Source organism: Hippocampus bargibanti, linkage group LG11 (assembly GCF_051943395.1).
Source record: "Hippocampus bargibanti isolate YZ-2025 linkage group LG11, ASM5194339v1, whole genome shotgun sequence".
NCBI lineage: Eukaryota > Metazoa > Chordata > Actinopteri > Syngnathiformes > Syngnathidae > Hippocampus > Hippocampus bargibanti.
In genome coordinates, this window is record NC_142744.1 from 9,729,497 (window position 1) to 9,744,415 (window position 14,919).

The following is a 14,919-nucleotide window of genomic DNA, read 5'->3' on the forward strand; positions in this document are numbered from 1 at the left end:
ACACGTAATATTTTATTTATACATACTCATTAGTATATAAGTTTTTGTACTTTTCCTTTGGTTCTGTCTATTTATAATATTTGCTTATTTTTAATTTCAATTTTCTTTCTTGGTACGTATCTGTATACATGTTAAGTCTCACGATTTGTTCGGGAGACTCCTGATTTTGACCACAATACTCACAATAATTTTTAAGGTAAAACTAAAGAAAATGTAAAAAACAAATTTTTTATGCTAATTGAATGTATTAATAAACAATGAAAGCATTTTTGTTTTATTCACTTCTAATTTACACCTTTGTCATGTTCACGTTATTTTAACACACACCACATAGTCGTGAATACGAAAATCTCCCGATTTATTATTTCTGAAACTTAACATGTATGTATCTGCTCGAGTGGCTTTATATCCGCGTGTATCCAAATACAGTATTGTGTACTGTACGTGTATCTCAATTTAAGGCGAGCCTAGTCTCGCGATGTCTTCGGAAAACGAGACTTGGAGACTAATCAATAAACTCAAGTTTCCTCGAACCCCACTTGTGGTCAAATAAAGTCGTGTTTAATTGTCGCGTTCATGTAAACAATAACAGTTACTACCGCCGGATTAAAATGGCTCGCTTCCGGAGGGGGTGCCCCCCTGAGAGCGGGGTTCGTTGACTGGGCAACTTTCTCCGCGAGTGACGCGTATGCGGTGGAAAAGCACACCAAGGGAGACGCCGTCATGACCCGAATGAACTCTGTTGTGCCTTGGTTGAAATAACGCTTCGCCGCCATTGAAAGGAAAATATTACCTGCCGAGGGGTTGAAATATCTCAGGTGAAGACTTGGACCTCAAGTGTTTTTGCTAAAAGTGAGCATCCCCCTCCCCATCACCTCCCTCCCCGGCGATGGGCTCGGTGACTTCCGCCTTGACGAGGACACGCCACGCGCTGGTCAAAGTGGGCTCGGAGCCGCAGAGTCACGACTCGGAGAGGAGCCACTCGGCCCCCGAGTCTGCCAGAAAAAGGAGTCACAAGTCGCACAGCCAAGTCGCTCGACACACTTCCCGGCAGTTGCTCTCGGAGGTCCTGAACCGGCAGGACTCGGATGCAGCCAAGAAGTCAGCCGAACTCCACCCGAACAAGCCGAGCGGTGAGTACTTGGAACGGCGTCCACCTGTTGCCCTTCGAAAGCTCGACTCGTGATGCGGGAAGGGGGGTAAACTCATTTTTCCCATCATATTTTTATTAGTTTAGCTTAATTTATTCACAATTCATCAGTTGTTTCTTAAAATTAAAATGTATATGCCAAATTACTTCATTCATGTTTTATTTCATAATTAATGTTCGATGTACAATAGTACCTTGGGATACAAGTTTAATTTATGACGTGATTACACACACTCACACAAACACTTAGATTTTTTTTCTCTTCCTTTTTTTATATCACATCGACAACCGAGAACTGGATGTTCATTCTGTCCTAATTTGCGTGTTGCAGTCGGATACTCACACTTAACGAATCTGCCCCGTACTTGTCTGATTTTGAAAATCTCCCGTCTTCGCGTAACTCCTCGACGTAAAGAAAAGCGCAAATGAATAGGCGCCAGTAAATGTTACACAAATGTTTGACTGTCTCAGTTGGATTTGGATAGTACAGTATATGAAACAGTGGTGGGCCTTGCATGTCACTCCTTGGCCTTCAGTAGTGCTATGTCTGAATCACTCCACAGCTGCGAGTGTTGTGTGATTTACTACGTGTCCACTAGAGGATTCAGATATTCTTAGGCCAGCAGAGAAGGCCTTGCACGCCCTGACAACCCACCACTGATATGAAACCAATAAAAAAGATGCATTTTGATTAATGGATCATAGCTACAGTTGGTTCGTTGACTCCCGGTTCAATATGGCAGCGAGGTCAGCGCATCTTCTGAATTGTTGGCGTTCCGATGGAACTATTTGCTTTTTATTGCGGAAAATACCGTAGGGAGCGGACCCAGGCTATTAGTGTCATCCAGGACTGTTAGTGTTGTTGATTTAGCTGTTGTGTTGCCTCTTGTTCTCATCGTCCTTCCCCAGTCATCCAGTCCGTTGATCCCGTTATCCTCACCAACTAGTACCTTATAAAACTCGACTCTGGCTTTCTCCTTGAATTCTGACACCTGGTCACCTCACAGAGTCTGGATACCATTCAAGATCTTGTCCATAGTTCTGTCTCTGAGTGCTTGCTACTGTCGTTTTTCCCTACGTATAGATTGGACTGTATATCACGTAATCAGACAGGTCCTTGACCAGCTTGTTGTGTAAATTACATTGCGACAACATCTATTGTGGGGTTGCCATTATGTAAATAAAATTGACTTGACCTATATTTGCTAAACCTGATGATTATCTCCTGTGCTCTTAACCTCAAAGGGAGGTATGTCGCCCACGTCATATGTTTTGGACTATGCTGAATTGAACAATGGGAATCCTCTTTTCATTTGCAAAGACCGCTTGGATGATTTTTAAAAGGGCCGGCGTTCACTCTCTGTCTCTCGCGCTCTTTTTCTCATTCTCTCTCTTCTCTCAAGGAGGAAATGATGCTCGAGTACGCAGCACTTCCACGTTTTTGTTGTATACTCATCAGTTGAAGGTCACGCAGAGGTTTGTCTTCAAGCGAAAGCGTCACAATTACTGAATGCCAAAACTGTTATCATGGAAACAGGGAAAGCAGCCTCAGGCGAGGATAAGGGGGGGTTAGGGGACGTACAAGGCCATCGGCTCCTTTACACTCCAATTGTCACTTGGTAAAAAAAAAGAAAAACACATTTTCCGAGGGCATTCTGTTTTTCCTGCACACAGCTGTCGTGTTATTTCCCATGGCTGGCCGTTTGCGTGCTTGCATGTGGGGATGAGAGCGAGTGGTCACATCAGAGGTATTATTTTGCATATTCTCCTTGAAAGTAGCGTTTCATTGGATGAATATCACGCTCCTTTGAAGGCCAGCCTCGATACATTCAACATATCTCCACTTGCGCTCGCAGTAGCCGTGTTCCTGAGACGTGAATAAGCAACGAGAGTGCTGTCTTGTATGATTCCTTCCTTGTATGAAGAGAAAGGTAGTTGAGCTTGCGTGCTACTGCTAACTTGAAAGGCATCGATTAGCCAAATTGTTGGGTTGCAATTGTGGATTGGGGGTAATCTCTCAATGAATGTTCCAAACCGCTGTTTGGATTCATTGTTGTTATGTGTGGGATTTTATGGATCTTTGCCAGTATTTGGACGGTTGTGATCAACCTAAGCCAAAATTTTGCGGTTTCACGATACTACAATTACAGTTCTAAAATAGTTCCGGTAGTTAGACACATTTGGGTGATTTTTTTTAAACATGTCTATGTACTTTTCATTTATTTGCTTGGGCTTGCGAGCTCAAACTTGAAATACAAGCACGATAGAAACTACACTCACCCCACAAAAAAAGCTATTGAGGCAAATTGTGAACAAATAATTCCCAAACAGGCTTAAAGTTGTTTCATGGCACTCCGAGTTGGAGTTTATTGGCAAAGTAAACATAAAACAAAGACAATTACGCTTTTTGAATGGAAAACAATCGTAGCTGAGACCTCCATCTTCATGCTAATAAAAATTAGCATCAAGCTTGCTGTGCTTTTAAGGCTTCAAACTGTGGGCTGAAAACAAATGGTGCAGCAATGTGTACATGACAAATATTACACAATATAATATTCCATCTCAAAACCCACCTATTTAAAATTGCCTTTTCTGTTTAGCTTTATCTCTTGTTTCTATTTATAATTGTATTTTATTTATTATTGTATCTACGCTTGTCTGTGACTGTAAAGTGTCCTTGAGAGCTTTGAAAGGCACTTGGAATAAAATGTATTATTTTATTTATTTATTTATTTATGTATGTATGTATGTATGTATGTATGTATGTATGTATGTATGTATTTATTTATTTATTTATTTATTTATTTATTATTGTTATTATTTTTATTGTTATTATTATTTCACATCGGCATATCCCTTTTCTTTGGTGGAGAATGACTAATTAGTGCCGCACTGATGAGCTGAGCGAGGAGTTGGAGGCACTTTGAATCACACTAAACGCAGTTATTATGTGATTGGACGCTGCAACCAAACCTCTCATCAAAATACACATTCATGTTAGTTTTTTTTGTGGGAGAAATAATACATGTCCATTCACAAGTGTTTTCGATTTGAAGCGTCCTAATGGAACACGCTTGTATTTCAAAGTACTGCTGTATCTTCAAACAAAACAAACCGAGGACAACTTGTGCCCTTTCAATCGTCTTATTGATCTCTCCAACTTCCTCTTCACATTCACCTTGTTTACAACCCACTCGCTCAATTTCTACTGCCTCAGACGCGTCAAAGCCTCAAAGGGAAGACCTTTCTCCCCCCTGTATCATTCCTAAAATATATTCTCCGCTGTGGCGTTTCCATGACTGTGTCAGAGCGTAGTTTACCCTCCTGACTATCCTCCCCTCAGACCGATGAAGCTTCTGTGTTGAGATGTCTTCTTCCCGACTCTGTGTCAGACACTCCCTGTCGTCTTTTAATGTTAATGGGGAAAAATGGTTTGAAATTTCTTTTGTACTCAAAGGTAATATTATCCTGTTTGTCATGATCTGGTTGACGACCAACGGGGGGCGCTGTCGCCCCCGCCTACACCTCACAGGTGCTGGTCGTCCCGATCAGATTGGCGACCAGCGGGTAGCGACGTCAGCCCTGCCTGCAGCCTCGCAGGTGCTGGTCGTTATAATCAATAACACTTAAAAGGACACCTGGCACGATCATCCGGTGCCGATTCATTGTTTGTTTGCTGCTTGGTTGCAGCATGCATTGTGTACGTGTTTGTTTAACCTTGGCGGACTTTTACACTTGGTTTTCTGTTGCTACTTTGTATTTTTTCCATTCAGATCATTTTGATGTTTTACATTTTGTTCCTGCTGACTTTATTTTAATACAATTTGTCAAACAACCTCCTGCTCCCTCCTGCCTGCTTTTTGGGATCCGAACCCGCCATCACCACCTCGCAAACCGTGACACTGTTGAGGCGTTTCGTCACTTGAAAATTTCATATAAAGAGATGTTTGTAAGTAGAGGTTACCAACTATATGGTGAATCATGTGGTAGCCTCATACATTTATTTTGCCTTCTGAATAAATTATATCTCAGGCCTATAGCGGGGAAACGACATTGATGATGAAATATTATATTGAGTCTGAAAGGACTTTCATGATTGATATCAGAATCAGAATCAGAATCATCTTTATTGCCAAGTATGTAGAGCACACAAGGAATTTGTTTCCGGTAGAACACGCTGCACTAGTATTGTCGTCAAAAAACTGCTAAGTGGCACTATACAGTTCCATTTTGGCTACTGTTGAAAGAGTTCAAAGAGTTAATGGCTTGGGGGAAGAAGCTGTTTAAATGTCTGCTGGATTTGGTGCGCATGGATCGGTAGCGCCTGCCTGAGGGGAGTAGCTGGAAAAGGTGGTGGGCAGAGTGCGGAGGGTCCAGTAGGATTTTCCGCGGCCTATTTGAACACTTGTAAAAATTGTGGTACTAGACTGAATATCCTCCGTCTTAGCCCCAAAACAATTTCAACAGATACAACTGCGGTGTTCTTTAGCAGCGTCCCAGAGGTGTTTTGTTGAAAATGAAAAAAATCAAACGCACAAGAATGGTTTGACGGAAAATCGAACATCACTGAGCAAGTTGTGCGTGGTAATAAGACAAACAAAATTGTCAATGCGCCACGATATTGGCACTCTTCTAGCTAAAAAAAAAAAAAAAGAAATATGGGCAAATGCTGTTCGGTTTTCTTTGTTTATTTAAGTACTATATAATAAATGGACACTTTGCACCCAATATGCTCTCAGAGGGCTAATGAAAAAAATCAGTGCAGGAGATGGAACAAATTCATGGAGCAGCCCCCCCTCTAGTGGCCAAATTGTTCCTTAAGGGTTTGATGGAGAGCAAAAGCAACTGTGTCGATACGTGATTGGCTAAGAAGTGAAACAATTAGGCTGTTTTGATGATTTTTTTTTTAATGCCATTTTTTGGAACGTAGAATTGCTGTGCATTTTTCACATTGAGCATCTTCTGTGGAACTGTTGTTGTTTTAAATGTGCAGTTTGTACTTTGGAACCTTTCTGGGGAAATGCTTCTACTCATTAGCCAGACAGTTTTAGCGTCATCCAAACGTGACGGATTGAGTCTGCAGGGAAGGAAATGCGCAGGCGACCATTTTCCAATCATGTTTTTTTTTGTTGCTTTGTTGGCACTTCACTACTGGCCGACTGTGTCTACACTGTTTCTGGTCACCCCACCCCCCCCCCCATAGCTCCAAGATATGAATTAAATAAATAAATAAATCTCTAGCCATTCTTGGCAATTGCCGCTTGTCAGCCAGTTCCCTCAGGTTTCTAACATTACCTTTTTTTAAGTGCCTCTAATGAGCATTTAGCATGGGAAAAGGAAGGTACCCGCTCACTCTGTGTCTTAATTACAAGACTGTCACTGTGGTGACAGCGGCGTGGGGACTGAAAAGGCGCGTGTCAGTCCAAATTTGCAGAAATGTCTAATGAGCTTGTTTTTGCTGTTTGACTGTGTTATGGTCCCATTGCAAAAAAATAAATAAAATACAAAAACGATGTGTCGATATCTGAATGATCTCGCATATATTTATACTTGGGGTCTTATTTTTCAAGTAAAAAGGAGTTAATGCATTTTCAAAGAGACAAATTAACAACACGAGCTTGTGTTTTCCCAATGTACCGACCATATTTTCCGGTGTATAAGGCACACTCATAAGCCTGGATTTTCTTCAAAAGATTACCATGCGCCTTATACGCAGGTGCACCTTATATGTAAAGTAATATTGAGCCACAGCAGGTCTCACAACTCCTGTCAGCAGCCACTGACTCCATTTCCCCCTGTAGTAGTGTGTAACTGCAGCCTCTACTGTAGCGCCTTATATTGTGATGTGCCTTATATTTGGATTGTTTTTAGAAATGTATCTATAGTGATACCTCAGCTTATGAACGCTTCATTTAACGAAATTTTGACCTTACGAACATTAAATTCGTGAGAATATAATCTTTTATAATCAAACAAACCAAAACACACGGTAGCTGGCGGACTAGTTTTCGGCGAAGAACACCACACACGGTCGAACAGCGCCACGGTCGATGGCGGACTACTTTTCATTACCCCTTTCCTTGAGTGCATACATGGTTTGTTATCAATGATACATTTGCTATTCTGGGACCGAAAAAGACTCCACCACAGGCTAGTGTTTAGCCGAAGACGACACAAAACAAAATTATGGTCGAGTACAAGCAGGAGATCATCGAGAAACACGAACAAGGTGTGCGTTTCTGTGACTTAACGTCCTAGTACCAGTATGCGAAGGCGACCATTGCTACGTGTGGCTAAGGTTGTTTCTGTGATGTCTAAGCAACGGTCTCAGGCAATAGAAGAGGTTGAAAAATGTCTGTTGATTAACAAAAAGCAGCTAGCAGGGGACATTGTGAGTGAGGGTATTATCGGTGAGAAAGCACGGCAACTTCACTCGGATATCATCAAGAGGCAACCTGGAAGTTCGTCATCCAACGACCATCACAACGGTAAATAAAACGACTTTATTGTATAGTACAGTGTCTTTCTTTAATTACAATACAATAGCGCATTTATTAGACATAAAACACTGTATATTTTGTGTAGTTTTAGGGCTTAGAAAATTAGAAAGTAGAAAATTATGTTTTATGGGGACCTGGGAACGGATTATTATTATTTTTTTATGGTTTCTTATGGGAAATAAATCTTTGGTAGATGAACTTTTTGCCTTACACACACTTTCTGGGAACCAATTAAGTTCGTACGCTGAGGTATCACTGTATATGGAAAAAGTTTTGAAAAAAAACCCGCCATTCATTAGTAGTGCGCCTTATACTCCGGTACACCAGAAAATACGGTAATAAACAAAAGTAATGCATGAAATAACTGCTCACGATGTACTGTCAAGTGGAAGGGAAATTGACAAACACTGGCCGCCAGGGGATATAAGCCATAATAAAGAAAAATGACAGTTCACAGCTTTAATAAATAATATATTGCATAGGAGAGAACAGTACCTGTATAATAGTTTGGAATTTATAGCTTTGTCTGGTATTTACACTTAGTTGAACTGAAACAATAAAGTTGGGAAACAATGTAAAAAAAAAAATATTTTCCAGTGGTGCACCAGAGTATAAAGCACATCTCCAAGGAATGGTGTATAATCAAAGTTTTTCCATATATAAGGGGCACCGGAGTATAAGGCGCACCTTCAATGAATGAAAAATGTTTTCCAAATATAAAATATAAATATAATAAGAGTTTTCCAAATATCCACACATTATGCACACAACATTATGAGACGCTGCAGTAGAGGGTGGGGTTATGCACTACTTCTCCTACAGGGGGAAATGGAGTCGGTGGCTGCCGACAGTCGCTGCGAGACCTATTGTGGCTCAACATTAATTCACATATAAGGCACACATGTATTTGGGAGCACCTTATACAGACTTATGAACGAGATACGTTCCGAAAGGTTGTTCGTAAGGTGAATTTGTTCGCAAGTTGCTTCAGTGCTATATTTTATATGGAATGTATGTTTTTTAACATTTATATAAGTATGTTTAAGGCTTGTATAAGTAACCTGTATTGGTTTATACTGAAAAATAAACATTTAACAAAATATATGGTCTATAAAGATATGTACATGTACAACTGGTGAGAATAATACATATGTTACTACAAAAATGTTCGGATTTTTGTAACTCGAATAAAGTAGGGGAGCGCCTTATACACCGTATAATACGGTATATTACAATAAGGCAAATTATTTTTAATGGGACTGTCGATATGGAAACTGAGCAAAAAATAAATACAGTGATCCCTCGCTATTTCGCGGTTCACTTATCGCAGCTTCAGTGCATCAGATTTTTTTTTCAGGAGAAAAAAAAACTATTTATTTATTATTTTATTATTTTTTTATTAATGGCATGCAAATGTGCAAACAAACAAAGTAAAAGAAACAACACTGCAAACAAAGCAGAATAAAATCAATCACACTGGCTTTGAACAGCTCATGGAGCATTCTGCTTCTAGAAATCGGGCCATGTCGCTTTATAAAAATCTTCTTGTTAAAAAACGAAAGTGTCAACAACTACCGATAATGTTCTTCTCTCGGAGAAAGACTCCTTCAGTACAAAAAGACGCTACAGTGCAGCGGAGTCTAAATAGGCGCAGCAGCAAAATATTATTTTACAACACTGTTCTTTAAACTATTAAAAAAGAGGTTTTATTTTGCAGTATGTACAGTTTTGCATTGTGCAAAAAAAAAACAAAAAAAAAAAAACAAAACCTGACTACATTGTACTTTGCGGATTTCACCTATCGCGGGCTATTTTTGGAACGTATCTCCAGCGATATACGAGGCTTCACTGTACATCTCAAATGCCATTTACATGTAAATGTTTTTATGGATTAGTTCTTGGTGACTAAAAATCGTTATTAAGATTCTTTTGACAAAATTACATTTGGTGTTTGTCCTCATCTCACAATTTCATTCCTTTTTTTTTAATCAGTTATTTCCGTCAGTGGTTTTTCACACAAAAAGTGAAAGGTTTACAAATTACATAACTTGTTTCATTTATGCCAAGAAAAAAGCCCCATGGGAGAGAAAAAAAATCAAAAGCTAAAATAAACAAATGTGTGTGTTTGTGCCAACAATTTTGATCCGGGCCGAATGTGTTTCGTCACAGTTGTTCTGCTGATTGCCGCTGATGTCGCAAAGGAGAAAGTATCAACATTGTCTCTTCTGTACAAACACACAGTCTCATAAGTGCAGTGTGCCACACTAACCCCTTGTCACTGTCCTGGTGTAATGCATGAGCCATGGCTAGGAGGTCCCGCCGTTGCCTAGAAACAGCAACGTGGCCCTCTCCGCAATGCCCCTTGCAAAATAAAATAAAAAAATCTTAACAAGGATTTGGCAGATGTACAGCAGTACGTAACACCTCTCTGAGCAACTTGTGCACAGCATGCTTTTCAAAACTTGGACCTCGGAATTAAAGGGTCGAACTGCAGGAGTGATTATTTGGGCGCAACTGCATCCACAGAGCATTTTATTCATATTAATGTACTTTATAAGTGTTAAAGTTTTGATTTCTTTTGCCAGTGTCGTCGTACGTTTCACCATCATGTAAATGTCACATTCGATTGTCACATTCCCGAATTTGTCCTGTTTTTTTTTTAAATATAGTTTAGTCATTGAGCAAGACTCACAGATTTTGATATAATGACAATGATAATAATAACTTTCACATAATGACAATCACTTATTAACTCATTCACTGCCATTCCTGTTATAGAAAAGTGTGATATGGAGCGCCATTCCCGAATTTGTTCGTTTTTTTCAGGGGGGGGGGGTGCTGATAAAGCGCTGGTCAGACTTCTGGCAATGTTTTTTTTTTCCTTTCCACAAGGGGACTGCATTTGCCTTTTGTCTGTGTTAGCGCTTTGTTCCAGCTTCAGCTTTGTTAAAGCGCTATATAAACCAATATACAGTGTCTCGTTAGCGCTTTGTTCCAGCTTCAGCTTTTGTTAAAGCGCTATATAAACCAATATATATGTATTAATAATAATAATACATTTAATTTCTAAGCGCATTTCAAAACTCTCAAGGACAGTTTACAGTCACAGGATTTATTTTTCTTTGTGTGGGTGAGTAGCGGCAGCCATTCGCGCCAGCGTTCACTCTACCTGCAAGTAACACAGCAGCATTGCATTCCATTTTGTCCAGTCACCCCCATTTCAAGCTTCGATAACTACAGGCCCATATAACTTAGGAATTAACGTTTTTCTGAAGAAAGAAGAAAACCAAAAGGCCGTTTATTGTTCCTTATCGAGGAGAGTGAAGCATCACTGTTGTATTTATATGATGCATCCCTGCTGAGTCAAAGTTCAGATTTACTACACACCTCCCAGTTGACAAAAGCATGATGGAAGAAGAAAAAAAAACAAAAAGGAGCAAGAGAGAGGGATATCCGCTCTTAGTTGAGTGCGTTATGCAATGCCCACTTTGTAACTTCTAAAAAGCATTGCATAATGCCAAATGTATAGGAATGGGAACATGCTCAGGTCAATATATTGTCCTGGTTATTTCCTACTTATTGGCACTTCCTGTTCCGGAGTTGATCTAGAGCAAGTACATTGGCAAGAATGGACTGCCAGGTCGTCAGAAAAACTCGACTTTTGTTTTGGTGTGAAGGGTCATCTCTCTCTCTCTCTCTCTCTCTCTCTCTCTCTCTCTCTCTCTCTCTCTCTCTCTCTCTCTCTCTCTCTCTCTCTCTCTCTCTCTCTCTCTCTCTCTCTCTCTCTCTCTCTCTCTCTCTCTCTCTCTCTCTCTCTCTCTCTCTCTCTCTCTCTCTCTCTATCTGCCTATATGTATATATATGTATATATTTATATATATCAAATCATCTTATTCCATTAGAGCGAATGGTAAAGCAAGTAATCTGTTCCTATTCCTGCCTGCCCCCCCACCCCCCAAAAAAAGCTATCAGAATGCAACGTTGTGATTTAAACAAAAAATGTTTTGCTGCTATCATGAAAAAGTAGTTTATTGGAATTACAGGCACCACAATTGTTTTGTTGTCAAAAGTATTGAGACACCTTGAGCGTGAAATGAGCGGAAGTTGTGATTGCTGCAATACTCTGATCTATTCCGTTTTGCCATATGAAATTTTCCTCAACGTGTAATAATAGCCTGGTAATGATGCACTGTGGGATTGTGACAAAAGGGGCATGTTCACAAATGACCCCAGTCAGTTCTGTGGTGGTGGCCAGAGGCTTTCTGAACTCTCAGCGGGACCAGCAGCCAAAATGAGAGGATAATTATCTAACAAGTGGCCATAATGCGTCTCTGGAATTGTGGCAGCTGACTATGGCTCACCGTTGTAATTACGTCAATGGTTTGATTGTAACGGATATTCCATTTCCGAAGACCCCTCCTCTACAATAGATCATCAGATTCATCTGGTGTCTGTGTTCGTTTTTAATGTTTTGATTATGACGTTGTAGTTCCCTGATGACACTTGTTAACATTGTTAAATAGTCGATTATCACGGAGAGCTTCTACGTGGACATTCCTTTTACATTCAGAGCCCACCCGATTGCCCTAAAAGAACACCCATCGTTGACATGAGTTCCTTGGTTGATTCCTAAGGTGTTTTTTCTGCATAACAGAATAATATTTTTGTCTGTAGACTCCAAACATTTCTGTTTGCGTGGGAGACCAAGTGCTGTTTTCGTTAGCAACAAATGGACTCGGTGGCTAAATTTCATGAACAAAAGCTTTTATGAATTCAGGTCATTTCATTTCATATTTTGATAATCTTGTTTCTATTTAAAGGACAACTGACGTCTCTGGACAAGTTGTGTCCATAATTTGTAAAATCGCTTCAAATGACTTCTACTGAGTGTATTTTACAAAGATTCCACCGCATATAGCTATATTTTACGTTTTAAGACTTATTCCGGAAGTCTTGTTTTTGAGTTGGAGACGAGTCCTCACGTTACGTCACTGAAGGAACGCCCCTGAGCGAGAAAGGACATACCTTGCATCACCTCAATGCATTTTGCGGTACTTTGTTTGGTCTGAAAACTTCATGTTGATCCGTGTTGATGGCAAAATTAGAAGGAAAACACATAAATAACGCAATGGTGAATCGTATGTTACACCGAGACAAGTCTTTGACTTTCGCTGACAAAAATTCCAAGGCGAAAAATAAAACTATTTCCAACGGAGCTCTGGCGCCATCTTCGGCATTTTCTGTGATGTTACACATCAGTCTTGATCCCTCAAAATGACCAGGAAGACCTTCTTTAATCGATTGCAAACATTTATACTTTCCTCTTCAGAACTATTCGAATCATATTCATAACTGGATGCGTAACAAGAAAACATATTCTCCGAATCTGAAGCCATTGTTTTGATTCTCGAGCAATGCAAGACGTCTTGGCGTGACGTCACAAACTGAGAGAGGGACATTCTGAAAATGCCCAATTCGCAGCTCAATTTTTTGCAGACACTACATCATTTTTATTGGTGTTTTGCATTTGACTAAAATATCAGCCTGTGTGTTTTGGGTATTTTAGCTACAAAACGAGAGAGAACACGATGTAATATGAGTTCTCGGCTGAAATAAAACATTCCATTTACGCACGTACTAAATGACTACGTATATTCAGAACCTTGAAACTTGAATTCCTTAATGTGATATGACATTAAAGAGATATCGCATGACTTATACCTTCTGTTATTAACATCTCATCCCAAAGGAAAAGTGCAAAGATGACAGATTGGGCAGGGGAAATGAATGAGTAGGGAAAAATAAATTTGGTGCTAAATGTCAGACGATGTTAATAAGGAGAGCATTCTATTCGTTATATTCTGAAATCAAGTGCATGCACACTTTATTTCGGGGAAAACGATTTTAAACAAACACAAAAGGACGATATCTTCCAGATAGTCGTCGAAAAGTAATAAAGGAAGACCCCGTCCTTGCTCCGATGAGAATTCATTGCGAGTTGCCTTTTGTGTACTCTTACAAATACTGTATAACCATCCAAACGGGAACACTGTGTATTTCACAGAACAGAGCTTTTGTGTGTGTGTGTGTGTGTGTGTGTGTGTGTGTGTGTGTGTGTGCGTGTGTGTGTGTGTGTGTGTGCGTGTGTGCGTGCGTGTGTGTGTGTGTGTGTGTGTGTGTGTGTGTGTGTGTGTGTGTGTGTGTGTGTGTGTGCGCGTGTGTGCGTGCACGTCTGCTCATAATGACCTTCGCCTTTCTGTGCCCAGATAAATAAGTGTCTGCAAATGAAAAGGCAGGGACACCAATTCAGTGACTTGCACATAATCAATCCGGGTCTGTTTGCCATCACATCTTACGTTAGAGATAGAATTTTTATTTTTTTATTTTTGGAGACATTTTTAACCAAGAATAGATTCTGACAGAAGTTTGTCAAGCCAACTCTGAGCATACAACGTTGAAATTTCTCCCTAGTAGGAGGAGTCATGTGCTTTAAAATATCTCGACCGCCCACTGTACACCTACCGTACCTCTTAGGGGAGAGAGAGAGAGAGAGAGAGAAGGAGAGAGAGTCAGAGAGAGAGAGTCAAGAGGCATAAGTTGGAATGAGCTTGTTGAGGTGTGAGGAAACGTCGGGAGAGAGGGAAGAAAATAAAGTCAGGGTGGAGTGTTGGTAATGGAAGGTCTCTGCCTGAAACTGTAACCACTGTCGGAGTTCTCTGCCAGCACTAAACACCAAGTGCAATCCGCATTTATTTTTATTATTGTTTTTATACTTCATGAAGTGAAAGGAAAAATATTCAAGAGCCGAGAGAGCAGACCGAGGGACTTTCCTGGAGCTATGGAGGCAAACTCCAAAAAACATCGCTTCCGGAAGGGTCGCAGTGCCACTTTCAGCATCGACGGCTTTAACATCACCATCGGTAAGACTTGGCGTGCATGTCATATCTGAGATCTGGACGCACAACTGGACGCATGACTCCGCTTTGGCTTAAGTTGATGCTTGATGCTTGACGCTGCGCTGTGAGTCCTCCATGGAAACAAGCGAGCTTTCAAACTGCCCTTGACGTCACCTGGGATTCGCGCTATTGTCCTGACAACCCGAGCGCGGATGAACTTATGTGCTTGTGGGAGGGGGCAAACTGCAGTAAAACAAACAAAAAAAATAAACAAAACCGATGTGATTATACAATGTATAAGTTCAAAGTGAACATATTTTGCAGTTTTGTCACACGTGGCACTTTAACTGTTGGGAAGGAGGTCAGCTTGCCT

The 14,919-nt window shown here is 40.4% G+C and overlaps 1 protein-coding gene across 2 annotated transcripts in view; it reads left to right on the plus strand.

Moving 5' to 3' along the window:
- Positions 1-679: 679 nt before the first annotated feature.
- Positions 680-14,919, plus strand: part of pde1cb (phosphodiesterase 1C, calmodulin-dependent b) — a 99,876-nt gene continuing 85,636 nt past the window's right edge. The window contains exon 1 of one of the 2 annotated variants that reach the window (XM_089008308.1): positions 680-1,133. In XM_089008308.1, coding sequence (XP_088864434.1) covers positions 890-1,133 — 244 coding nt within the window. In that variant the 5' untranslated portion in view covers positions 680-889. The remainder of the gene's footprint in view (positions 1,134-14,919) is intronic. The other variant, XM_089008309.1, reaches the window with a different exon arrangement.